This window comes from Canis lupus, chromosome 6 (assembly GCF_003254725.2).
Source record: "Canis lupus dingo isolate Sandy chromosome 6, ASM325472v2, whole genome shotgun sequence".
Taxonomy (NCBI): domain Eukaryota; kingdom Metazoa; phylum Chordata; class Mammalia; order Carnivora; family Canidae; genus Canis; species Canis lupus.
In genome coordinates, this window is record NC_064248.1 from 42865407 (window position 1) to 42891776 (window position 26370).

General features: G+C 42.4%; 1 protein-coding gene and 1 long non-coding RNA gene across 2 annotated transcripts in view; one reads left to right on the forward strand and one right to left on the reverse strand.

The window, feature by feature from the left end:
* The window catches only part of FNDC7 (fibronectin type III domain containing 7), a 29228-nt gene extending 17255 nt beyond the window's left edge, over positions 1 to 11973 (reverse strand). Inside the window, exons 1-5 of the mRNA XM_025417415.3 lie at positions 11899 to 11973; positions 11366 to 11384; positions 6809 to 7063; positions 5808 to 6068; positions 1629 to 1886 (exon numbers count right to left, since the gene is read on the reverse strand). Of these exons, the coding sequence (XP_025273200.1) occupies positions 1629 to 1886; positions 5808 to 6068; positions 6809 to 7063; positions 11366 to 11384; positions 11899 to 11973 (868 nt within the window). The remainder of the gene's footprint in view (positions 1 to 1628; positions 1887 to 5807; positions 6069 to 6808; positions 7064 to 11365; positions 11385 to 11898) is intronic.
* On the forward strand, positions 185 to 25832 carry LOC112640738 (uncharacterized). Its single transcript, XR_007411350.1, has 6 exons — positions 185 to 263; positions 3253 to 3351; positions 9030 to 9224; positions 10070 to 10277; positions 11870 to 12201; positions 20242 to 25832. It is a non-coding gene; the product is annotated as an uncharacterized LOC112640738 (long non-coding RNA).
* Positions 25833 to 26370: the final 538 nt, after the last annotated feature.

Sequence of the window (26370 nt, forward strand, 5' to 3'; positions counted from 1 at the left end):
CCCAGACTCCGTGCCCAGCAACTCTGATTTAATTGGTCTTAGGTGGATTTGTGAAAAGCTCCCCAGATTCTCTTAATGTGCATCCAAGACTGGGAAACACTGGAAGGTTCTCTCCTGCATTAAATGACTAACTTGGATCTGCTGTGCTTTTGAAAGTGTATTCTTATCTCTTCCTTCACTCTCAGCTATCCCGACCTCATGACCCTTCCTAATGTGCCGACCAGAGTAAATTACAGCTGTCAGAAGAGAAGCCAAATCACCAGGTTTGCTATCAGTGACCTTAATTTAACACAACTATAAGAAACTGTGGAGCTGAGGGCTTGGCTATACTGTTTCCCTGTGAATAACAGTGCATCGACTTGGTGATAGCTCTTTTCCTCCCTGTTCAGAAGCCTTTTATACTTCTAGTGATGTAGTTCTGACTGTTGGGTAAACTGGACATTATTGTGATTATCTACATTTTCTTTGGCTTAGAGGACTAAAATCAGGCAATCCTAGGCTTGAATCTAGCTCTAGCACTCACTGTTGGTGTGCCTTTGGAAAAATTATTTCACTTCTCAGACCTAAAACTTTCCTGTCTGAAAAAGGAGGTAATAGAGCCTACCTCGTTGAGTGGTCATGAAAATTAAATAAAATCATGTATTTATAGTGCCTGGTACATAGCAGGTCTTCACTAAATTTTAGTTCCCATCACCAAAATGTACAAATATTTCTAGAGGAGTAAAACTCCATATTTGTAAGTCATTATTTCTCGATAAGATGAAAATGAAGATATTTAAACACATACTGGGATGCCTGGGTGGCTCAATTGGTGAAGCAACTGCCTTCAGCTCAGGTCATGATCCTGGGGTCCTGGGATCAATCTCCATATCTGAGTCCCTGATCACTGGGGAATCTGCTCTCTCTGCTCATGCTCTCTCTCTCTCCCTGTTCTCTCTCTCCCTCTCAAATAAATAAATAAATAAAATCTTCACACACACACACACACACACACACACACACACACACACACACGGGCAGCCCGGGTGGCCTAGTGGTTTAGCGCCACCTTCAGCCCAGGGCGTGATCCTGGAGACCCAGGATCGAGTCCGACGTCGGGCTCCCTGCATGGAGCCTGCTTCTCCCTTTGCCTCTCTCTCTCTCTCTCATGAATAAATAAAATCTTTAAAATAAAAAAAACAAACAAACACAGACACATACTAAGAATTATAGACTGCCCATCTTTATCTTTAAAAAATAGCTCTCACCAGGTCTAGGTCTGTGAAGCATGATGTAAGGAAGAGGCTGCTATCTGTACCACATGGTTAGAGCTGTGCATCACTCCAACTGGATCTTAGAATTTGTACAACTTTACAAAGGATAAAGAAGATTAATTAATGATAGACTAGAATAGGAGCCAGGACTTCAATGAATTTTCAAAGAAGTGCTTTTTCCAGTGTATGATATCTGGTTTCAGTATCACATTACTAAAACTCATTAGATTGTCCAATTCCACGCTTTCATTTAGACTAGGCTTTCATTTTCACCGCTTCCAGAATGTTCTGGAACATTATCAGGTGATTATGTTTCCCTTCTGGCAGTCACTCTGGTTCACAGGCCCCACAGTGATCTCACTCTTGTTTACATACCAGTTTTTAGGGCCTCCGCTGAAGTTGATTGGCTAGAACCAGCATCATTACTTGCTAAAACTGAAATGAGGTACTCAGTCCCACACTGGAGGGAGGAGATGGTACAGGTACTGAGAGTTGTACTACAGCTCAGCTTTGAAGAATCACTCGAAGCCATCACAGTATAGTTGAAAGCTCCTTCCGTTGGGGCCCATGAAACAGAGGCCTTCAGAGCCCCACTGTCAAAAGAGACTTGAATGTTGGCAGGAGCTTGAGGACCTAGATTTTTGAGAAACAATTAAGATTTTGCAGTACCTTTAAGAACCCAAGTAAGATTTGACCTAACGATATCCTAAAGCTTGGGGGATGGGGTGCCACCATAGTAGGATAATTGCTAGTATTTAGAGCATAGCATTGGGATTTAGGATAATGCATCTGCCATTGACTATGAAAACTCTAGCTATGTGACTTTGGCCATGTTATTTAGTCTGTTATTTAATTTTTTTATCAACTGTAAAATGGATCTAGGGATCCCTGGGTGGCGCAGCGATTTGGCGCCTGCCTTTGGCCCAGGGCGCGATCCTGGAGACCCGGGATCGAACCCCACATCGGGCTCCCGGTGCATGGAGTCTGCTTCTCCCTCTGCCTGTCTCTGCCTCTCTCTCTCTCTCTCTCTCTCTGTGACTATCGTAAATAAATAAAAATTAAAATGGATCTAATAAGATCGAGTCCCTAACATATATAGTTGATAATAAGCATATTTTGAATGAATGAATCAGTGAATGCACAACACAATAAGTGATTGAATAATTAAATGAAATTGTATACATGAAGGGCTAAAAGGACCATGTGGGTATGTTACTATTAAGTGGGAGGTCAAATATTCTATTATTGATTGATGAAGCTGAATAGATTAGGCTTCAACAATATCCCTTCTTTACCTTTTATTTTTTACTTATTTTTTAAAAGATTTATGTTTTTAAATTTATTTTATTTATTTGTTCATTCATTCATTCATGAGAGACACACACAGAGAGAGAGAGAGAGAGAGAGGCAGAGACACAGGCAGAGGGAGAAGCAGGCTCTGTGCAGGGAGCCCAATGTGGGACTCGATCCCAGAACCCCAGGACCACGCCCTGAGCCAAAGGCAGACACTCAACCGCTGAGCCACCCAGGCATCCCTATTTATGTATTTTAGAGAGAGAAAGAGCTTGAGTGGGGAAAGGGGCAGAAAGAGAAGGAGAGAATCTCAAACAGACTCCCTGCTGAGTGCGGAGCCTGATGTGGGGCTTGATCCCATGGCCCTGGGGTCAAGAGTCAGATGCTTAACCAATTGTCAAGCAGTCTCTATAGCCAAATTGGGGCTCAAATGTACAACCCTGAGATCAAGAATCATGTGCTCTACCAACTGAGCCAGCCAGACATCCCTCCCTTCTTTACTTTTGACACATTTTTTATGTAAGAGCTTTTAGGTCATAGCTGTTTCTAGAAAAAAAAAAAGAAAAAAGCAGACTTTCATTCCATTCCAAATCAAAGGGAAGGAAGGAAAATATCAAGTATGATGGTCACATATTAAGGCACACATTTTGGTGTCTCCAAAACACTTCCGTCTACATTCTTAGAACTATGCCTTCCTATTTTTCAGGGTTATCCTCTTGAAAAAGCTTGAGGAGTATCCTCTTGTGCCGAGAGAGGAGAAATTGGCCTCATACTCCAGAATCTGTGCTGTGATGAAGCCCATCTGGTAAGCATTAGAGACCTGTTGCACAGCATGTGAGCAGAAACCACCTTCTGGGCACAGACGGTTGTACAAGGAAGGCTGAGGAAACGGGTACTCAACTCATCCTCTGCAAGGCAGGCACCTGCCATGTTTCTCCTATAGGCCATCTTCACAGGACCCCTCCCCTGTTTCATGGTCAGCTCATCTGCAGAGGCAGATCTACTCTGGGGTAATTCTAGGCTCAAAGCTAGTAAGGGTAGCCTGCAGTATTTTAGGACAACCTGTCCTTCCCTCATGGGGCGTGAGAAAACCTGGAAAAATGAGTAGTCGGTCCTCTCAAATTTCATATGTTGAAGTCCTAACCCCTAGTACCTCAAAATGTCATCTTATTTGAAAACAGGGTCATAAGAGATGCAATCAGTTAAGATGAGATCATTAAAAAAAAAAAAAAAAAGGTGAGATATTAGTATAGGCCCTAATCTAATACGATGGGTGTCCTTATAAAGACAGTCAATTTTGTACTGGCTTCAGTAGCACATATACTAAAACTGAAATTAGTATGGCATGGGCCATACTAATTTGCATGTCACAGGGGTAACATGCAAATTTCATTTAAAAATAAATAAAAATAAAATAATAAAGAGAGGAAATCTGGACACAGGCATATGCTTCCAGGGAGAATGCCATGGACTATGGAAGGTGCCCTATACAAGCCAAGGAGAAAGTCCTGGAACAGATCCTTCACAGCCCGGAGAAGAAACCAACTATGCTGACATTTTGATTTCAGACTTCCAGCTTCCAAAACTGGGAGATGATAATTTTTTGTTGTTTGAGTTAGTTTGTGGTAGTTTGTTATGACAGCCTTAGCAAACTATAGAGAGGCTAAATCTAAACTCTACAAAATTTTAAAATACGGGAAACAAATGAAGAGGAAGGCTTTAAGAAAACAGTCACTTGTAGGAGATTGCTGTCCCCAGCCTAATGTAGAAGATTCCTCCCCCACAACTCCATGCCTGCAAAACCTTCTCTCAAAGCACTTGTCACATAGAACTATAACCACTGATTGACAATTTGGTCTCTCCCAAGACACAGTCATTTCTCTGAGTGTGTAGGGATTATGCCTTAATTGATTTTCTATCCCCATCAGGTAAACTATGTTCAGCACATAGTGGGTCATTGTCAATGTTTGTGGAAAGAAAGAAAGAATGAATATCTAGGAAAAAACCCCAGGGACACTAGTTTATCACAGACATCCTGACGCACCAGGCCCGTCATGAATTATCTTTGTGCCAACTTGATTTCACCTGAGAGAAGCATTATAAAAGGCAAATCCTTTTCTCCCTGAATTTCTGTCTTGACACATAGACAACAGGGCTTCCACTCCCCTCCAAACTTAGGGAATGTTGGGGAGAACATTTCTGGTTTCTTTGCATCCTTTCCTTGGTCTTCTCCAAGGGATGAAATAGCTAATTTTCTTGGTGAGAATCTGGTGTCTATTAGGCCATATTATCAGTGGATGGCTTACTTTGGCTCAAGAGAAGAAAAAAATCTCTCTCCTTCCCTCTCTCTCCTTCTCATTCTTCTGGCTTGCTCCAGCAACTCGGTTTGGGCTTTCATTTATCATGCACCTGACCCTGTGGTCAGGGTACCCCTGCAATGGGGATGGTGAGACACACGCCATGCTCTAGCTTCTCAGCCTGTAACTGGAAAAGAGGTGATAGGAAGCCCCATGTTTACCTCAGGCCTAAATTGAAGTTTTAGAAAATATAATTGAGGGGTGCCTGGGTGGCTCAGTCAATTGAGTGTCTACCTTTGGCCCAGGTCATGATCCCAAGGTCCTACCGTCAAGCCCCACATCAGGCACCCTGCTATGCAGAGAGCCTGCTTCTCCCTCTCCTTCTGCCTGCCATTCCCCCTGCTTGTGCTCTCTCTCTGTCAAATAAATAAAATATTTAAACAAAAAGAAAGAAAATATATCTGAAACTCTGATTCCCCACCACAGCATAAAGTACTGTAACAACAGGAACTTTGTTTTGTTGGTGGCTGGACCTCTAGAACAATGCCCAGAGTTGGCATACACTCACTAAATGTCTACTGAGTAAATGAATTCCTGTTTGTCCTATTTCTTTTTGTTTATGCCATTGGTCTGAACCTAGGCAGGGTATGGGAGACTGGTAAACCTAACATAAATCATGTCCTGCTGTGTGATATTGAATGTGTGTGCTTGAAAATAAGTTGGTGTCAGTGAGGGGGAAGCCATACTCTGTGTATTCTGAGCAGCATTTCTTTATACATGTAGTAAGCATCTAAATTACCAAGAAGGAAGAGCCAAGGCACTATAAATAAACTAATAAATCTAAATATCTGCTGCCAGCTGTTCTGTACTTATCAGTTAACACACTGCCTGATGGCTACAATGCATCGGCTCCTCTCATTAATCAAGAGGGAGATTGCTTGGGGCTGAGCTGGGAAGTCCTTACTTGTTCTCTGATTACAGGTGGAGTCATCCCCAGGGGTTCCATTGGCATTCCACGCGTAGGCCTTTATGGTGTAGAGAGTCCCAGCATCTAAACTGGTGAATGTCAACGAGGTGTTTGTGGTATTCTCTTTCCATACTCTACCCAAACCATTAGCTCGCATAATGGAAACGGAGAATCCAATCGCCATATATACGGCTTCCCACTGCACAAGAATAGAATCTGGACTCGGAGAGCTCACTTCTAGAATTGGTGCAGCCAATACTAGAAGGACAAAAACACATGCGTTTGCAGATAGAGGATAATTCAAATTTAGGAACAAGTAATTTGAAGTTGATCATCCATATTATGAGACAATTATTTGCTTTGTGAAAGGATTTACAGCAGAGTTTCATGAAATAATTAGTGACTAAATGTGTATTAATCATAAATGACTCGGCAGAGGAATGAGGAACAGAAAAGGTCTAATATTAGGCATTACTTTCAACTGGAGGTTTGTAAGAAATTATATAAAACATCCCTATAATTATAACTCGGGGGGAAACGGTGGTTTATAATATTTTAATGTGTAACAACCTTTTGGAAATAGGCCTCGGTACAACTTTATCAACTCCATTTAAGTCATGTTGATGACAAGCTAAGTACTTTTATTTTAAGCAAGTCAAAATGTAGCAAAATCCTTTCTACCTGTTCTTGATTTAGCATGGTCTTTATGGATAACTGAGGTTAAAAACAGAAATCTCTTTTTCAGAGATTTAAAAGCAAGAATGTTCTCAAAGATGGCCAGAAATGGGTTTTGTTTTCCAAAGCATCTGAAATTTAAATACCACCTGCTCCCCAGATATCTGAATCAGCCAAAAACATCATTTGGTGGCTTTTACCCCTGGGCTCTGAATTGTAGGCACTCACATGACACTTTCACAATTCTATCATGTACTTGAAGCCTCAGTATGACCGATCTAGGTCATAAACACTAGCTCAACAGAGGCCGAGCATCCAGCTACCTGTCTTTGCCTGCTTCGGAGGCGATGCTTGGCTTCTCCCGGTGGCACTGATGGATCTGACGGTGATTTGGTACAAGGTCGCAGCCTTCAGGCCTGTCACAGTGCCCGGGGAATTGGCCACCGTGGTTTCAATGACAGTGTCTCCATCTTCAGCCGTAAGGAGATAACTGGTGGCCCCTGGCACGGTGGCCCACTCCACAGTGATGCTGTTGCTGATTTTTGAGTATGCCTGATCAATAGTGGGTATGTCAGGAGCTGAAAGAGATTTTAAAGATTTTATTTATTTGTTTGTTTGTTTGTTTTAGAGCGGGGGGGGGGGTGTGGAGAGAGAGAGTGCACAAGTCAGAGGCAGTGGCACAGAGGGAGGGAGAGAATCCCAAGCAGACTCCATGCTGAGCGTGAGCCCTGCAAGGGCCTTGATCCCACCACCCTGAGATCATGACCTGAGTTGAAATCAAGAGTTAGATGCATAACCAGCTGAGCCACCCAGGCCTCTTGGGAGAGATTTTGAGGTTACATTGGCTTGGATACCTATGAAGATTATTTCTTTCATCATTTTACTTTTCAAACGAAATCATTTTCCTGCCATCCTTTAGACATAAACTTTGCCCTTATTTTCTTTTCTTATTTATTCATTTATTTGATGGAGAGAGAGAGCAGGGCGAGTGGCAGGCAGAGGGAAAGGGAGAAGCAGACTCCCTGCAGAGCAGGGGACCTGGGCTTGTTACCAGGATCCTGGGATCATGAGCCAAACCAAAGGCAGACGCTTAACCGAGGGAACCACCCAAGTGCCCTTTCTTTTCTTTTGTCTTCTAAGATTTTATGTTTAAGTAATCTCCACACCTAACATGGAGCTCGAACTCATAACCTCGAGATCAAGAGTCACATTCTCTACTGACTGAGCCAGCCAGGCGCCCCTGCCCTCGTTTTCGGGATTAAGACAGAAATAGAGAAAAAGAAAGGCAAAGCTACTCTCCAGAAGAGAGCCAGAAAGCTCAAGCCTCTCATTCAGTAACAGGATTTCAGAGACATTTTTCCCAGTTGCCTCTGGGATAATTTGCATTTTTTGTACTTTTCAAAGAGTTAAATCAGAATGGGGAGGGCAGGCCCTGCCTGGCTCAGTCCGTGGAGCATGCAACCCTTGATCTTGGGATTGTGAGCTTAAGCCCCACATTACGCACAGAGCCTACTCAAAAAAAAAAAAAAAAAAAAAAAAGGGTGGGGGGATGCCTGGGTGGCTCAGCGGTCAGGCGCCTGCCTTTGGCCCAGAGCGTAATCCTGGGGTCCTGGGATTGAGCCCCACATCGGGCTCCCCATAGGGAGCCTGCTTCTCCCTCTGCCTGTGTCTCTGCCTCTCTCTCTGTGTCTCTCATGAATAAATAAATACAATCTTAAAAAAAAAAAAAAAAAAAAGAGTGGGCTGTGATTGTGGGGAAGAACTCTGAGAGCTTCATTCTGGAGGCTTCTTCTCTGGTTCGGCACCTGTGAACTCCCGCCCGCCCTGTCCCTGACTCCTGCTCCACTGCCTCTGCCTGACAGAGAGGGGCCCACCTCTGCCGAGCCTGTGTCTCCACCTCATGCACTTGCACATTTCCCACGTGGTTTTTAATCTAAATGGAAGAAGAGGAAGAAATGAGTTGTTTGGGGATTGCTCTATCATACTTCCATATTATCAGAGTAGAACCATTTTTTAGATTCTGCTATATAAAATAAAAATAAACTTTTTTCTCCCCTTCTCCATCAAAACGTCGGCCCCAGCATGACAATGAGATGCTGTGGTCCCTCCTCACCCGTGCCAGGCCGTGGTTTGTCTCGGGGACCTGAATGCTGACATCAGGAGTGTATATAAGACATTCCCACACTTCACGTAAGGGGCAGGAGATACAGCATGGTGACAAGATTTACTACATTGCAAAAATCCACAGACAGCTAAAATGCCCTCGGTGTAGGAGGTCCACGCAGAGAAAAGGTCAAACAAAAACATCTGGGCTTAAGTCTGCAACTGGCACTTGGACTTTTATGTTCAATATACTGCATTTGCTGGGTAAAATCCCCATATACCAAATTCCAAACTAAACTCTAGGGCAAAGAGGAGAAAGTAAATACAGACCCATGTGTGGCTTAGCAGTACCAACGCCCCGCCCCCAGCAGGCCCCCAGCAGTTCCCCGCCAGCCAAATCCCTGCGTGCGTGACACAGACAACCTCCTTCTGTACCAACAGCCTAGAGACTTGGCTCTGGCGCTAGCTCCGAAACGACCATGCGGCAAGACGGAACAAAGTCGCCACTGTGCTCTGGCCAGACATTCCTTGAACATCACCCAGGACTGTCTCCTTTGCCATCAAAAGAAAACTGAGACTTATATCTGCTGGGGAGACGTTACAGACCTGCTCATCGTAGCCGTCGACCCGCAGAAGGTGACTCCACTGGAAGCATCCATGTCCCCTCCCACCCACGGCAGGACAGAAAGGCCCGGCAAGGGGCACCTGGCTGGCGCAGCTAGTTAGGCATCTGACTCTTGGTTTTGGCTTAGGTCACAGTCTCAGGGTTGTGAGATCAAGCCCTGTGTCCAGCTCCTTGCTCAGAGCAGAGTCTACTCAAAATGATCTTTCCCTCTCCCTTCCCCCTCCCTGCTACTCACACTCTCTCTCTCTCAAATAATAAATAATGAATCTTTAAAATATATATGTTAAGGGGATACCTGGGTGGCTCAGCTGTTTAGCGCCTGCCTTCGGCCCGGTCCCAGGGTGTGATCCTGGAGTCCTGGGATCAAGTCCCGCATCGGGCTCCCTGCATGGAGGCTGCTTCTCCCTCTGCCTGTGTCTCTGCCTCTCTCTCTCTCTCTCTTTCTCTCTGCCTTTCATGAATAAATAAATAAAATCTTAAAATATATATATATATATGTGTGTGTGTATACATATATATATATTTAAAAAAAAAGAAAGCCCCAGCAAGGGCCTCCACTTTTATCCCTCCCACACACTCATCACTTTTCTACTCCCAGTTTTTTTTTTCTTTTAAGATTTTATTTATTCATGAGAGACACAGAGAGAGAGGCAGAGACCCAGGCAGAGGGAGAGGCAGGCTCCCTGCGGGGAACCTGATGTGGGACTCGATCCCAGGACCCTGGGATCACTCCCTGAGCTGGAGGCAGACGCTGAACCACTGAGCCACCCAGGGGCCCGTGCTCTCAGTTATTTGCCTTCTTTCCTCTAACAAACTTTGTGACGTCTCTCAACTCTGTCTTCCTTTGTCCCCGCAGTGTATCTTGTCTCCTGGGTTAGCTACTCATTCTCGTTGGAGTGGACCAGCTTCCTGGAAAAATGACACCCAAACTAGCCATCGGCAGACAAGGCCTGGCAGTGCGTTCATGGAGTGGTTGGAGAGGCACCGGAAAGGCTAGACTGTCTCCTCCCAGGCCTGCCAAGGGCTGACAGCGCCACCACATCGACCACCGTGAAGTGAGCAAGGTCAGAGGAGTAGCGCGTGACCCCAGTGTCCGCGGGGTAGAACAAGGTTGCCCAGTGGAAACAGCATATACTTTGGATCCAGCGGCTCCGGGTTGGAGGCCTGGCTCTGACATTTACTTTTGCATGTGATTGTGTCCAAGTCATTCAGCCTCTTCCAGCCTCTGTTTTCTCCCCTGAGCATCTAGAATATTGATCTTGTCTGCATTTTAGGATTTACTTTGAAATGTAAAATATTTAAAAAAAAAAGAAATGAGAAATATCTACATCTTGGGATTGTTGTAATGATTAAGTAAAATAGTGTGTTCAAGGGCACTTTGAAAGGTGGGAAGGGGGATCCCTGGGTGGCGCAGCGGTTTGGCGCCTGCCTTTGGCCCAGGGCGTGATCCTGGAGACCCGGGATCGAATCCCACGTTGGGCTTCCGGTGCATGGAGCCTGCTTCTCCCTCTGCCTGTGTCTCTGCCTCTCTCTCTCTCTGTGTGTGTGACTATCATAAATAAAAATAAAAAATAAAAAATAATTTAAAAAAAAATTAAAAAAAAGAAAGGTGGGAAGGGTTGGGGCACGAGTGGCTTAGCGGTTGAACCTCTGCCTGTGGCTCAGGGCATGATCCTGGGTCCTGGGATCGAGCCCACATCAGGCTCCCTGCAGGGAGCCTGCTTCTCCCTCTGCCTGTGTCTCTGCCTTTCTCTCTCTATCATGAATAAATAAATAAAATCTTAAAAAAAGAAAAATTATATAAATTAGACTGCTATTTATGCTTAAAACTTTATTTCTTTAACTAGAATGATAATCATAATATTTTACTAATGGCTAAATGTATTTGAGAAAATCCATGACTACATGACTTTCTATATCTCAGCACTTGATAGGAGTATCTTTTTTTTTTTTTTTGATAGGAGTATCTTATGAGGACTCATAAGTTTGATCCATGTATCTGTCTTATCAGTTACACTCACAGTGTGAGTGCTCAGGAGATGCTGAATATTTTTCCTGGTAGAGCTTTTCTATTTCAGGACAGCTCAAGAATTAACAATGGAAATTAACGTCAAACATGGTGAGGAAAAACTTGCATTTCAAAAAATTTTACCTGTTTTTGCTGAAGCAACCTGAAAAGGAAAGTTTACAAAAATTAGAACCATGGAGAAAAATACCATTTGGGGAAACATAAAACATAAGTCAGAGCAGCAATAAATTTATTACAACATTTTAATATGTTATGTGAGCAATATTTGAATCCATACAGAGTAGTTATTTGCACAAATCATTTCCCAAACTCAAATCTGCCACAAAGAAATCCAAATAGAATTTAGAGGCTGGAGGCAGATCACATTACTATTTCATTTTTCTCACTGAGTCTGCCTATTGAACTAAGTCAGCAGCTGCTGACAGATTTCTCAAAAATCTTTGTTCTTAAAATATAATGATAATCTTGTTTTCTTTCTCTAGTAAATTGCATTAAATTTCAAACATGCAAACATATGCAATCTTGGTATGGTCCAAAAGTATTTGTTTTCTATCTCCCTACCCCCTAGTCTCTCTCAAAAAAATAAAAAGGTAATAAATGTCTCTCTCTCTTTTTTTTTCTAACTAGTTGCAGGTCGGTTGGAATGATGAACTCACCAATTTAAGACAGATAAGAGTGAATCCAATCAAAGGCAAACATTTCTTGTGTCCACCAGCCATCCTGTTGAACATAGCACTCACATGGCACACGCAACAGAGTGATCCGGGTCCTCTTCGGTCCCCAGGAGGGCAGCACTGTGGATTGCTGGGGCTGTAGGGCTGCGATCCTGGGAAGTAGCTCCTCCTCTTCAGTGTGGAACTGACCCGTTCCTGGGGGCACTTGGAGATTGGCAGGGACAGATATTGCCAAGGCTGAAAAAAAGAAGAGTTGATGAAAACCACCCCAAACTGGCCATAAAGGTACTGTAACCTGGGTTTCAAGGTAATATGTAGAATGCTCTCTTCTTTAAAAAAATTTTTTTTCAAAGATTTTATTTATTCATGAGAGACACACAGAGAGAGGCAGAGACACAAGCAGAGGGAGAAGCAGGCTCCCTGCGGGGGCCCAACATGGAACTCCATCCTGGGTCTCCAGGATCACACCCTGAGCTGAAGGCAGACGCCCAACCACTGAGCCACCCAGGTGCCCGTTTGAGCTCTTTATAAGCATTTAATCTAAACACTATAAACAATTCTAGTAATAAGCAAGTATGTAAATTAGTAATAAACAGTATTAACTGACTTTTATGGAATCACACAAGTATTACATGGTGGAGCTGGGATTAAAATTCATCAGACCTCTGTTTCCAACTGAAATAGGGCAAAAGGGAATGGATTTACCACCTATGACTTCGACTTATTATAAAACTACAGTAATTAAGACAGGATTAATTGGTTATAATGATTGGCGTGAAGACGGATAAATCAATGGAATAAAATAGATCAACAGAACAGCATAGAGAGTCCAGAAATAGACCCAAACATATATAGACAATTGATTTTCAACAAACGTACAAAGGCAATCCAGTAGAAAAAGGATAGTCTTTTCAACAAATGGTACTGGAATGATTAAATAATCAGATGCAAAGAACATGAGCTTTGATCCATATCTTACCCTACATAAAAAATTAATTCAAAATGGATTATAGACCTAAATGTAACACCTAAAACTATAAAACTTCCAGAAAAAACTCGCTGTGATGTTAGATTAGTCAAAGATTTCTTAGATACCACACTGAAAGCATGATCCATTTAAAAAATTGATACTTTGAACTTCATCAAAATCAAAAACTTTTGCACTATTAAGGGAATGAAAAAACAAACCACACATTGGGGGTAAATATTTGCAGATCACATATTTAATTTTTAATTAGGAATTTTAAAAATATGTATATACTCTCAAAACCTAATAAGAAAACGACTTAAGGGATGCTTGGGTGGCTCAGTGGTTGAGTGTCTGCCTTTGCCACAGGGCGTGATCCCAGGATCTGGGATGGAGTCCTGCATTGGGCTCCTTGCATGGAGCCTGCTTCTCCCTCTGCCTATGTCTCTGCCTCTCTTTATGTCTCTCATGAATAAATAAATAAAATCTTTTAAAAAAAAGAAGAAAACTTAATAAAAAATGAGCAGAAGATTTGAACAAACACTTCACATAAGATATATACCTGGACATATTTGTGTGTACAACATACACCTAGTATATGGCCCAACCATTTCACCCCTAGGTATTTACCCGAGAGAAATGAAAGTATATGTTCATACAAAAATTTATATACACAGGGAAAGGCAATTATCATATGGTCTCACTCATATGTGGAATTTAAGAAACAAAACAGAGGATGATAGGAGAAAGGAGGGAAAAATAAGATGAAATCAGGGAGACAAACCATAAGAGATTCTTTTTTTTTTTTTTTTAAGATTTATTTATTTATTCATGAGAGACATAGAGAGGCAGACATAGAGAGGCACTGGCAGAGGGAGATGCAGGCTCCATGCAGGGTCCTGATGTGGGACTTGATCCCAGAATTCCAGGATCACACCCTGAGCTGAAGGCAGAGGTTCAAGTGCTGAGCTACCCAGGCATCCCCCATAAGAGACTCTTAATGATAGGAAATAAACTGAACGTTACTGGAAGGGAGGGGGTGGGGTGATGGGGTAACTGGGTGAGGGCATTAAGGAAGGCACAGGTTGTAATGAGCACTGGGTATCATATGAGACTGATGAATCATTGAACTCTGCCTCTGAGGACTAATAATACACTATATATTTATCAATTGAATTTAAATAAAAATTTAAATTAAAAAAACCAAAAACTTATATACAAGTATTCATAGTAGCATTAACTTTTTTTTTTTTTTTTAAGATTTTATTTATTTCGGGCAGCCCGGGTGGCTCAGCGGTTTAGCGCTGCCTTCGGCCCAGGGCGTGATCCTGGAGACCCGGGGTCGGGTCCCATGTTGGGCTTCCTGCGTGGAGCCTGCTTCTCCCTCTGCCTGTGTCTCTGCCTCTCTCTCTCTCTCTCTGTATCTCTCATGAATAAATAAAATCTTTTTTTAAAAAATATTTTATTTATTCATAAAATCTTTTTTAAAAATATTTTATTTATTCATAAAATCCTTTTTAAAAATATTTTATTTATTCATAAAATCTTTTTTAAATATTTTATTTATTCATAAAATCTTTTTTAAAAAATATTTTATTTATTTATTCATGAGAGACACAGAGAAAGAGAGAGAGAGAGGCAGAGACACAGGCAGAGGGAGAAGCAGGCTCCACGCAGGAAGCCCAACATGGGACCCGACCCCGGGTCTCCAGGATCACGCCCTGGGCCGAAGGCGGCGCTAAACTGCTGAGCCACCCAGGGATCCCCAATAGCATTAACTTTTGAGTATTTTTTATTGCTCATGTTTATCATTAAACTTTTGAAAAAAAAAAAAACAGAAAATGAAAGGGAAAAATACATAACCCTGGATTATTAATGTTTTAGTCTCTCTCCTTTATGTACACTTTATCATTGTCATGGTTACATATATAGAAAATGCTAGTAGTTTGAGTTTGACGATGACAGTACAATAACAGACATCTGTGTGTTCTGTGAACATCTTTCCACAACACTAAATACATGCCTATATTTATCATTCTTTAGTTCTAATTATCATATATGGAACCAGTACCACATTGTAGGACTGTAGGATGTTTCCAGGTTTATTTTGCTCTTATAAGTAAGCTCTCAAAAAACAACAGACAGAAGCCTGGAACCCAGTAAGATGCTCAGTTATAAGAATCTCAAATAGAATTTGCACACAGCAGTACACGAGACGCGCCACCTCACAGACGTCAGGAGTTGGAGAACAGAGGGCTGTGTGTTTGGAAGAATTGTAGAGAAGGGTCTGGAGCTGAGCCTAGGAGATAGCTGCGGTTTGTTTTGTTTGAATGTAAAGGAAGAACATTTCATGAGAGGGAAACAGCATGATTCCTTTTAATTTACGAAACAATAGCGCCTCTAACAATGATGCATGCAAAGCTTTTGTTGTGTTTTTTGTTTTTTTGTGACTATTGCCATCCAGTTCTATTAACCTGGGAGTGGATCTTTGTATATGTGGCCCATTTTACCAGAAACCTGGGATTGTTCTAATTCTTATTTCAGTGAATTTATATATCAAGCAGAAAGCTTTTATTACAAGATAGCTCATAATTTTCCAACAGGTATAAGTTCTCCTGGAGTTACCAGAAATTTTATTTCTCTTTTTGTAAATTTAATTTCACAGATACCAACATTTTTCTTTCTTAAAGAGGCCAGTGAACTATTTAAGGGAAATAGGAATCTTAATTTTGAAAGTTTTCAGTTGTTGTGTATGTGTATGTGTGTGTGTTTGTGTGTTTTAATGAATCTGGCTGTGAAAAAAAATTAATAAATAAAAAAATGAATCTGGCTGTGGCATAATTGAACCCATGTTTTCGCCACTAGAAAAACTTGATAGTTGAAAACGTTTCCAATGTTCAGAGATTAGTTAGGAAAAGTATGTCCCTTTGTAGTTATTTGATGTATACCATAAGCGGCTATAAAAATACAGGTTTTCCCTGAATAAGACAAAGGCCATGGGTATTGCTTCATATTGAAACATAAAAAATCCTTTTCCATGAGTGGTTAAACATGGAATACTACTCACCAATAAGAAGGGATAATAACTAAACTATTGATACACACAGCAACTTGGGTGAACCTCAACAAAATCATGCTGAGTGAAAAAAAAAATTATGCAGAGGAGCCAATCTCAAAAGGATACACACCTCATGATTCTGCTGGTGTAACATTTGTGAAATAACATAATTATAAAGATAGGGAACAGATTAACAGTTGTCAGGAATTAGGGATGGGGGGAGGAGGTGGTCTGGATATAAATGGAGCCTCATGGTGATTGTATAATTGTGCATCTTTTTTAAAAAAGATTTATTTATTAAAGAGAGAGAGACGGATCCCTGGGTGGCGCAGCGGTTTGGCGCCTGCCTTTGGCCCAGGGCGCGATCCTGGAGATCCGGGATCGAATCCCACATCAGGCTCCCGGTGCATGGAGCCTGCTTCTCCCTCTGCCTGTGTCTCTGCCTCTCTCTCTCTCACTGTGTGCCTATCATGAATAAAAATAAAAAAAAAATTAAAAAAAAAGATTTTTAAAGAGAGAGAGAGAGGGCAGGGGGAGGGGCAAAGGGAGAGGGAGACAAGCAGTCTCCCCACTGAGTGCAGAGCCCTACTTGGGCCTCGATCCCAGGACCCGAAGACTACAAACCAAGCTGAAATCAAGAAGGGACGCTCAACTGACTGAGCCACCCAGGCACACCCAGTTGAGCATCTTGTGGTGGTGGTTATGCAAGGCTATGAATGTGATAAAATTGCCCAGAGTCACTCACTCACGGGGATGTGCGTGTGTGTGCATAACTGGTGACATCTGAATAAGAGCTACAGCCTGTAGCAATGTCAGTTGCTTGGCTATGATGCTGTACCATCCTTGTATAAGGTGTTACTACGATTGACAGAAACTGGAAGAAGTTTATGGTACTTCTCTGTACTTTCTTTACAACCTCCTGTGAATTTATAACTACTTCAAAATGAAACATTTGAAAAAGAAAAACAAACCTTTCCCAAGTGGACTAAGGACTAAGAAGAGACTACACAGTGGAGGGGGAGCTTTTCAGAAAGAAAATTACTTGACTGCACTCCTGATCTAGGCAGGCTCAATATTCCTAAAAAGGGAGTGAAGAAAAAAGAAAAGAATAGCATTGGGAGTCTCTGAAAGAAAGGTACCATTAGAACTAGAAGCCAAGGGTTTCTCTAACCATATGGCAATTCCTATTAAAATAAAAAATTTTTTTGAGAGGAAGAAAGGAGGGGGGGTATGCAGAGGGTAAGGGAGAGAGAGAATCCTGAGCAGGTTCCATGCCTAGTAGAGTCTGACCGTGGGGTTCAATCTCAAAACCCTGAGGTCATGATCTGAGCCGAAATCAAGAGTTGGATGCTTAACCGACTGAGCTACCCGGGTGCCTCCCCATGAACAACTTTTAAAAGTAAGCTACAAAGTAGCTACAAAATGAGTTCTTGGTTATAACAGGGGATGGAGGTATTTAGCATATTTCTAACAGAATTCTGGGTTGAGCTATGTTGAGACTTACATTCAAACTCCATTTCCCCATATGAGTAATAAAATAGGGTCAAGTTCAATAACGTGGGAGAGGAGAGGATTTGCTTTATATCATTTATAAATGAGAAGTGGGTCAAACAGAAACTTCTCTGCCTAGGAAGAGTGAAAACTAAATACCTAAATATAAGATTCTTTTCCATGTTTTACTGCTAAGAAATACATGTAGAGAAGTGTGTGTGTGCTGGTGAGATTAGAGTGCTCCTTTTTTATATAGAAGTCTACAAGCCCATTGATGAGCCACAAATATATATGTACTTCAGTTATATCTCAATAAAGTTGGTTTAAGGGCGCCTGGGTGGCTCAGTTGGGTAAGCATCTGCCTTCGGCTCAGGTCATGATCCCAGGGTCCTGCGATGGAGCCCACATCAGACACCCTGCTGGTGAGAAGCCTGCTTCTTCCTCTCCCTCTGCCTCTGCCAGCCGCTCCCCCTGCTTGTGTGCTTTCTCTGTCAAATAAATAAATTAAATAAATAAATAAATAAATAAATAAATAAATAAATAAATAAATAGATATTAGATAAATAAAATCTTTAAAAAAAAATTTGCTTTAAAAAAACAGTCTAATTCCAACACTCTGAGGTCCTTCCCCTAAACCATTCAAGGGTGGCACCTGAGGGGCTTAGTCAGTTAGGTATCTGCCTTGGGTTCAGATCATGATTCTAGAGTCCCAGGATTGAGCCACACATTGGGCTCCCTGCTCAGTGGTGAGTCTACTTCTCCTTCTCTCTCTGTCCCTCACATCTGCTCATGTGCTCTATCAAAATATTTTTAAAAATTATTTATTCATGAGAGACAGAGAGAGAGGCAGAGACCCAGGCAGAGGGAGAACCAGACTCCCTGCAGGGAGCCTGATGTAGGACTCTATCCCAGGACCCTGGGGTCACGACCTGAGCCGAAAGCAGATAGATGCTCAACCACTGAGCCACCCAGGCAGCCCACCTTAAATAAAATCTTAAAAACAAAACAAAACAAAAACAACTCTGCTTTCTGCCAGTGAACTACTGTGCATTCAAGGCATTTTTGTTTGTGCCCTCAACAAGTATATATTGAGCACTTACTGCATACCAAGATCTATTCTGGGCACTGGGGACATAAACAGAAACAAACCAAAGCCCTGCACTGATGGAGCATGCACTCTAGTAGAAAAAGGACAAAATGGGAGCCCGGGTGGCTCAGCGGTTTAGCGCCACCTTCAGCCCAGGGTGTGATCCCAGAGACCTGGGATCGGGTCCCACGTTGGGCTCCCTGCATGGAGCCTGTTTCTCCCTCTGTCTGTGTCTCGGCCTCTCTCTCTCTCTATCTCTATCTCATGAATAAATAATAAATAATCTTTAAATAAAAGGACAAAATAAGCAGCTAAAGTAATAAATATCTAATATTTCAGGCATTGCCAACTGTGGTGAAGAAAAATAAAGCAGAGCAGAAGGAAAGAATATTGAGGGACGGAGTTTATTTACTGTGGTCAGGGGAGATTTCTCTAGCAATGAGGTGCTTGAGCAGAGGCTCCAGGGAAGTGAGGAAGAGCCCTCAGAAAAGAGCTTGGCAGGCCGAAGGAAGAGGCAGGCCCTGAGGAGCAGGAGGGCTTGGCGAGAGCCAGGTGAGCGCCTCCTAAGTGGGGGAGTGCCCTGGTGGACAGCCCCAGGGAGCCTCTCACGCTTGCCCTCAGCTCAAAGTCACCTGGCCTAAGTCATACCCTCTTCCAGGTGATGCCTCTTCCACCTGATGCGCTGGGAGGTGAAGGAAGTGCCCATGGCCTGAATCCAGGACAACTCCGGAGGGGCAAGGGGAATGGGGCACTTGGGCATCCACCAGGGGTGGGTGACAGTGAGGAGGGGGAGGTTGGTTCACAGAGAGGTTGTTTCACTCTCAGGTTCATAGGAGCCCAGAGTCCCGGAGGTTTATGGTCATGAGTTCAAGAGACTGCTAGTTAGCATGACTGTGAATGGTCTCCAGGTATTTTCGGCCACTCGTGCTCAGGCACAGAGGCGGCCATGTGGAGTGTTCAGCTAGGACCCGGGAGGGGCGCCTGGGGGGCCCGGTGGTTGAGCCTGACCTTTAGCTCAGGTCATGATCCCGGGGTCCTGGGATCGAGTCCCGCATCGGGCTCCCCACAGGGAGATTGCTTCTCCCTCTGCCTGTGTCTCTGCCTCTCTTGCTGGGTCTCTCATGAATAAATAAAATATTTTTTAAAAAGTGGTAAAAATAAATAAAAATAAAAAAATAAAAATAAAATTTAAAAAAGTGGTGGAAAGGATATTAGAGGAAAGCAAACAGAAAATGTGGAAGTTGGGGATCCCTGGGTGGCTCAGTGGCTTAGTGCTGTCTTCGGCCCAGGGCATGACCCTGGAGACCCAGGATCGAATCCCACGTTGGGTTCCCTGCATGGAGCCTGCTTCTCCCTCTGCCTGTGTCTCTGCCTCTCTCTCTCTCTCTCCCTCTCTTTCTCTCTCTCTCGTTTCTCATGAATAAATAAATAAAAACTTAAAAAAAAAGAAAGAAAATGTGGGAGTTGGTGATTAGAAGAATGGGATGTTTGAAATGGAGGCTGTGGACGAGTTTCAGTTATTGACAATGGCCAGTTCTCGGATGTTACTATTGGAATTGGCAGCTGAGGTCAGGTGGAGGAAAGGAAAAATCACTAGAGTTTAGATCAGGAAATTCAGAGTTCCAAGTATTGGAAAGATTGTTCTGTCACTAAGAATCATGGCAGGAGGAGTGAGAAAAGAGGTATCGGGACACGTGTTAAGACTAAGTATTTACATTCTAGGGGAGTATCTCTCAAGGTCTGTGGATGACCTGAGCTGTGGGCAAGCGGATGACAAGAACTTTAGAGGAGCTGGGAGGTTCAGAGGAGAGGGAGAAGCCGTGTCTGGAGGTACAGTGATTTTATGCGACCAACGGGGTTTGGGCCAGCGTCAACTCCTTGGTTGTTGTCAAATAGGTTCTGAGTGAGTGTTACTGCTAAAAAAAAAAAAAAAAAAGTGTTACTGCTGAGCAGTTCCAATGGTAAATGATGCAAATAAAGCAGTTGTTTCATAACATAAATTTACTTTAAAACTTTATGTTTCTAAATTTGCCAGCTGTCTGTAATTCTTTCGGGACCAGAATTCTGCAGAGCAGTAAGTGCCAGAGTTTAGGTCCTGAGGAGCGTGGAGCTAAGGCAACTAGAAGGGGAAGTGGCTGCAAGAGTGAGTCTGTTTAAACATTCTTAGTGTGCTAATACGGTAATGCCAGGGAAATTAAATTAGTCAAGAACCCAAAGGCCTGGAGAGGAGCTGAAAAGATAAAGACAAAAGTCTAGAATGAGAGAAAAATGTTAGGCCGCTGCCTGTTCAGAGGCACGAGCTTTCTAGCTCACGATACCTGTGTCTGTGCTTCCTGACATCCAACGTCCTTTACTAAGCTAACACTAAACATTTTAGGCTTTGTTACCTGGTATAGAATTACAGATATCAAAACTATAATGTTAGGGGGCACTTGGCTGGCTCAGCGGTTGAGCGTCTGCCTTCGGCCCAGGGCGTGATCCCGGTTGGGGATTGAGTCCCGCTTCGGGGTCCCCGCGGGGAGCCTGCTTCTCCATCTGCCCGTGTCTCTGCTTCTCTCTGTCTCTCATGAATAAATAAATAAAATCTTAAGAAAAAAATAAATCAAAACTTGGCTTAAAAAAACTATAATGTTAGGATTATGCTTTTCTGAGACTGACAAAAAAACGTGGTGGCTTAAACAGAAGAGTCTTTCGGGTGTAAAATAGTGGAGGCAGAGCGTCTAGAGCTGGGAGAGCAGTTCTGTTCCATGGGAGTCTGCAGAGACCTAGGCTCCCTTCAATATTTAAGTCTGCCAGTGTGTAAGCGAAGCTCTCTTCTTCTAGTCCAAAATAAAGTGCCAGTTACCCTATGAAGGTTCTAAGCAGCGGAGTTCAGGAAGGTGGTGGGGCGGGGTGGGGGGGGGAGCTGAACTTTATGCCAAGAGGCTCTTTTTTTTTTTTTTTTTTTTTTTTGCCAAGAGGCTCTTAAGGGAGGTTCCTGCTGCCAGTTCCATCCCAGTATGCAGAAGTTGGTCTCATGGCTATGCCAAGCTGAAAGAAAATAAGGCACACACGGTCAAAAAATGCTATTGTTATAGAAGAAGGGAAGGATGGATATTGGACAGTTGGCAGCCTTGGCCACATGAAAGTAGAATTCTAAGTGTAGGGCAGAGTTGACAACACGTAACGACGGATTAAAAGTGACAGAGCTAAGGAGGAAAACAGGACAGATGTGACCGCAGCTAGTGTCGTTTGGGGGAGAGGGGACAGCAAGTTGAGGGATAGTGTCTGTCTGTGACGGGAGAATGAGTATGGAGGTGCAGGAGGGACGTAAGAAGCTAGCGAGGGTTGAAATAGGAAATAAGCAAGTTCTTTAGTGACAGAGAAGGAACATGGGAGAAAGCCTGATCGTCCAGGGAAGAAGCGGACACTGAGATTTACAGTTGCCCTAATCCCTACTCCATTTTTCTTCCATACCTGTATATCCCTCTTCTGCCCCTGGGCAATTTCTGTCAAGGAAAAGCAACCGCACTTGGGGCTTCTTCGTGGACTTCTTTGCCAGGTCCAATCAAGCAGATGACATTTTCTCACTGGTGTCGAGCACAGATAAGATTAAATGTCAAGGAAATGTCAGGAAGACAGACCACTCATCAGAGATCTCTGATGGTTAGGATTAGAGAAACCAATGAGGCTTGTGGGTTCCCAGGAGGAGAAAGGCCATTTGAAGGAAGACAAGCCCCAAGCACATCCAGGGACCAGACAAAACAAACAAACATACAAACAAACAAACAAACAAAACAGAAATGAGAAAGCAGGAAGCAAGGCAGCTTCAGGTTATTCATTGTGCCATCGCTTTCACGTGGGCATCCTCATAAGACGACACAAGCCTTATCCACTCTTCTAGGGGCTCGACCACTTCTAGCTCTCAGCCAAAATTCTGCTAGGGAGCCAGTGATTCACTTAGATGCTGCTCAGCAATCTTAACGGGTTGAGCCCTGTATACTCCACTCCATCGGGGGCTATCACCCAGCCTGCCGCGGTGGGCACCCTTGCGGCCGGCATCTCAATCCACTGTACCAGGCAGGGTCCAGTCCGAACCGGAGACACGGCAACTTGAACAGGGGAAGAGTGATGTAGAGAACTAGTACCCAGGAACAGGGGATTAGTTACTAAGGGTGGAGAGAACTCAAGAACACAGCAGTAGTGGCTACAGGAGCAGCCACTGTGCCTACAGCTAAGCCAAGTGACCCACGTAGGAAACCAATTGGAAGAGGTTCCTTTGCAAGACTGTCAGACTGTTGGCGAGGGCATGGTTGTGAGGTTTGCTACTGAAGCCCAGGGCTGGAGGAGAGGGTGTCAACAAACCTAGCTTGGAAGCAACCCTCCCGCCCCAGGGCTGCCAAAGAACCCTGCTGGGAAGCTGGCAGGGGGACCGGTGCACTTGCTGGGAAGCACTCTCCCAGGAGCCACCAGCCCCCACACACTACAGAAGGAAAAAACCCCACTAGAACCAGGATGAGCAGCTTTCTTCAGCATCCTTCCAGTATCCTCTACTGACAAGTTGAATACGTGCTAGCAGGCAAAGGCTTGGAGGGCTCAGGCTCACAAAGAGGGATTTGGGAACTGAGAAGAAATCCCCCAATAAATGGCACATCCACAATCACTGGCAGTCCCGGCACAAGGTCATCATAACTTCCCAGAATGGGAACCAGAGAGGAGCGCATTTTATCCGGGGAGGAACGTCACTGAACTGGCTGCCTGAGCCCAGCACTTGAGAAACTTCACCTTATTGATACTATTAAGGACACTGGTAACTTCAGAATTTCTAAGAGGGAAGTTGGGCAGGCAAAAGGACTGCTCTTGTGTTTGCTCAGCAAGCACTTTTCTCTCGGAGATTGTACATTTACTGAGGATGTGAGGCCTGGCAGGACTTGCAGGGAGTGACAAGATCCAAGGACCCGATGGAGAAAGAATTCAGCTTCAGAATGGCCAGAGCAAGTACTGACCAGAGAGCTAGCTGTAGACGAGTGCACTTCGAACGTCAGAGAAGTTTAAGTTATTTCCTTATGATGGCTTTTCTTTTCCTGATCCTTCTGATAAAGAACAAAACCAAAAACCTCATGGTTTGGGTATTCTATGAAACACTAAGGCCAACTGATCAATTTGAACAACTGGAACTCGTTTTTGTAACATGCTGAAGACAACCTCCCCGACACCCTACCTGTGTGATACATTATGGGCCAAGATTATGTAATAGAAATTTGACTATTAATGGTCGGAGAAACAGAACGGATTTTAAATCGGCTGAGAGTAACATTTTTGTTTTTATTCACTGTCATGTTTCCTACAGTAACAAATGTTGATAGCCAGTGATCCTAAAATGAAAAATGCCACTTCAGTAGTATTTGCCAAGTGCTAAGAGATCCCATGGGACGGAACAAAGGAATTCAAAGACAATCAGGAAGTTTCCTTTTCCATAAAAATAAAGTCTCGCTGTAATTGGATGAATTGCTCAAGGCTGTGATATAATCAGATTAGGACCAGAACCAATTTAAAGTCTGTTAGTTGGCCAATATAACCAGAGAGAACTGGTCAACTAGTCCTATAATCCAGGTTGTGCATTGGAAATCAGTGGAAAGATGTATAAACTGCCTGTCTGGGCCTCATATCTGATTAAGTTAAAAAAAACTTTCTATTCATAAAGGACAACTCTTTTGGGGAAGATCTTAGTATCATTAAGCTTCACGCCCCCCCCCCCCCATTTTTTCCTTTTAACTAAAAAACAAAAAAACCCTAAAAGCTATATTACCTTTAGTACTCTCAGAAACAAACTTCCTATTCATTCCCTGTTTATCTAATCATAGCTTTAAAAAAAAAAAAAGGTAAACAGTACAGAAGCCCTAGGGCAGTTTAGTGCTTTTGAAATTGCATTCAAGTTTTAGAGTACTTTTAATTTTTCTAGACATGATTTGTAGCTTTCATTAGATTCCTAAAAAAGAGCCTGTAACTCAAAGGTTAAGCAGCACTAAACCTCAACTGATTATAAATTTGGCATTAAAACAAAACTTTTATATTAAAATTTCAAGATTAATAATAAACTAGCCCATGTATAGTATTTAATTGCAAATGGAACATTAGAAAACAGATGAAAGATATTAGTACACAAAAAGGTGAAGTCATTTCAGTAAGCCGAGAACACACCGAAAGAGGCTATTTATAACGTTCTGTCTAAAGCTTTTCAAGTTTGCTCATGTTGTAAGAAATAATTCCGAGGTCTTTTGCAGCCACTTGTTTTCCTGGTCTTTCAGGAAGCTGCTCTTCAAATTAAACCATGCATATGTTTGGCAACAATTAGTATTATTAACATATTCTACTACTTATCAAAATGTTCAAGGGTCAACTTAAACATTAAAAATCAGAGGAAATCAAATACAGCTTATAATATTTTCATCTCTATCTGAAATTCTTTCCACATTTTACGTAAAATACACTGTGAAATGAACATTACAGGTGGAACTATATTTAGGAATAGCACCATAATTCAGGTAGGCTAAAAATATTTAAAATTAATCTTTCATTACTTTAAAATGCTTTTCTAATTTGTCAATTTACTTGATGCTCAATTTAAAAGGCAAGATGACTGAATCTTCTACTTATTAAAAAAAAAAGCGTAGCATTTTTTCAGTGAGGAATTCCTTCATTTAATGAGATTTTTCTGGAGTTAGGTAGGTACAAATGTTAAGCCCACATATGAAGGACTCTTCCAAATGTACTTGTTTGCCCCATGTAACACTTTGCAAGGTGGTTTCCGAGTGCCCATCGAGTTGGCCAATATAAACAGTGAGATCAAACATGGGAAGATGGTCTACATACACTGTCTGGAACACTCCCTTTTAGTCTTGCTGTTGACTGAACAAATCACCTCGGACCTCAATTTCTTGTTCTAAAAAAACTGGAGGAGTGGTCTTATATAAAAGTCACCTCAGGTCCAAATTTTAAATGATTCTAGTATGTAATCCAAGTGCAAAGTATCTCATTAAGCACCTTTGATGTGAAAATTAAGTAATCACCCAATTGAAAAGAACCTAGCGACACACAGAATACCCACTGACAAAAGGAATTGCTGATATTAAGAACTCTAGTAAATATTTTTTTTCCTAGTAAATATTATTGACTATCACATATCCAATTCAATTCTAGTCTACCCCGTTTAAAATTCACTGGTCATCTGGGCACTGAGATATCCAACCCTCTACACAAAGTGTGACTCTAACACTGTATAAATTTCCACAATAAAAATATTTAAAATGTTGACAAAGGGGAAGGGGGGGGAAGCCAACACCCAGAATAAAGGATTTAATCCAGTATTTATTCCACACTCATGATCGTTGATCGTTCTCTGTAATCAGAATACAAGTCATAAGAACAATCTTTCAAATAATCTGCTGATAATCTTAAATAATGCAGCATAGCATTACTTTTAATATTTCTCTGTCCTAGATTAAGTTTAAAAACTCAAAACAGCAATCTTCATCATCAATAAAAAAGTTTTGAATTTTAAAAAAAGGAGACTATTACCAAGCTGTTTCATAATTTAAGTTTTTTCCATTTATAAAAATCCTTTGGAAGCTTGAGGCTTGAATCGATTTCTCTACTCATCTGCCCCACCCTCTCCCAATTTCACGTTAGTATAGGGTTGCTGCAAGAATGCTAGGCTTTAGACATTAATTTTTTCCTTTAATATAGTACTTTAAAATCTGAGAAATTCGAGAAAAAAGATTACATGACATGTATTTTTTCAAATAAAAAAGGAAAACTAAGTGAATATATTTTAGGCATAATAACAGTGTCCCTTTGAGGTAGAATGCTAAA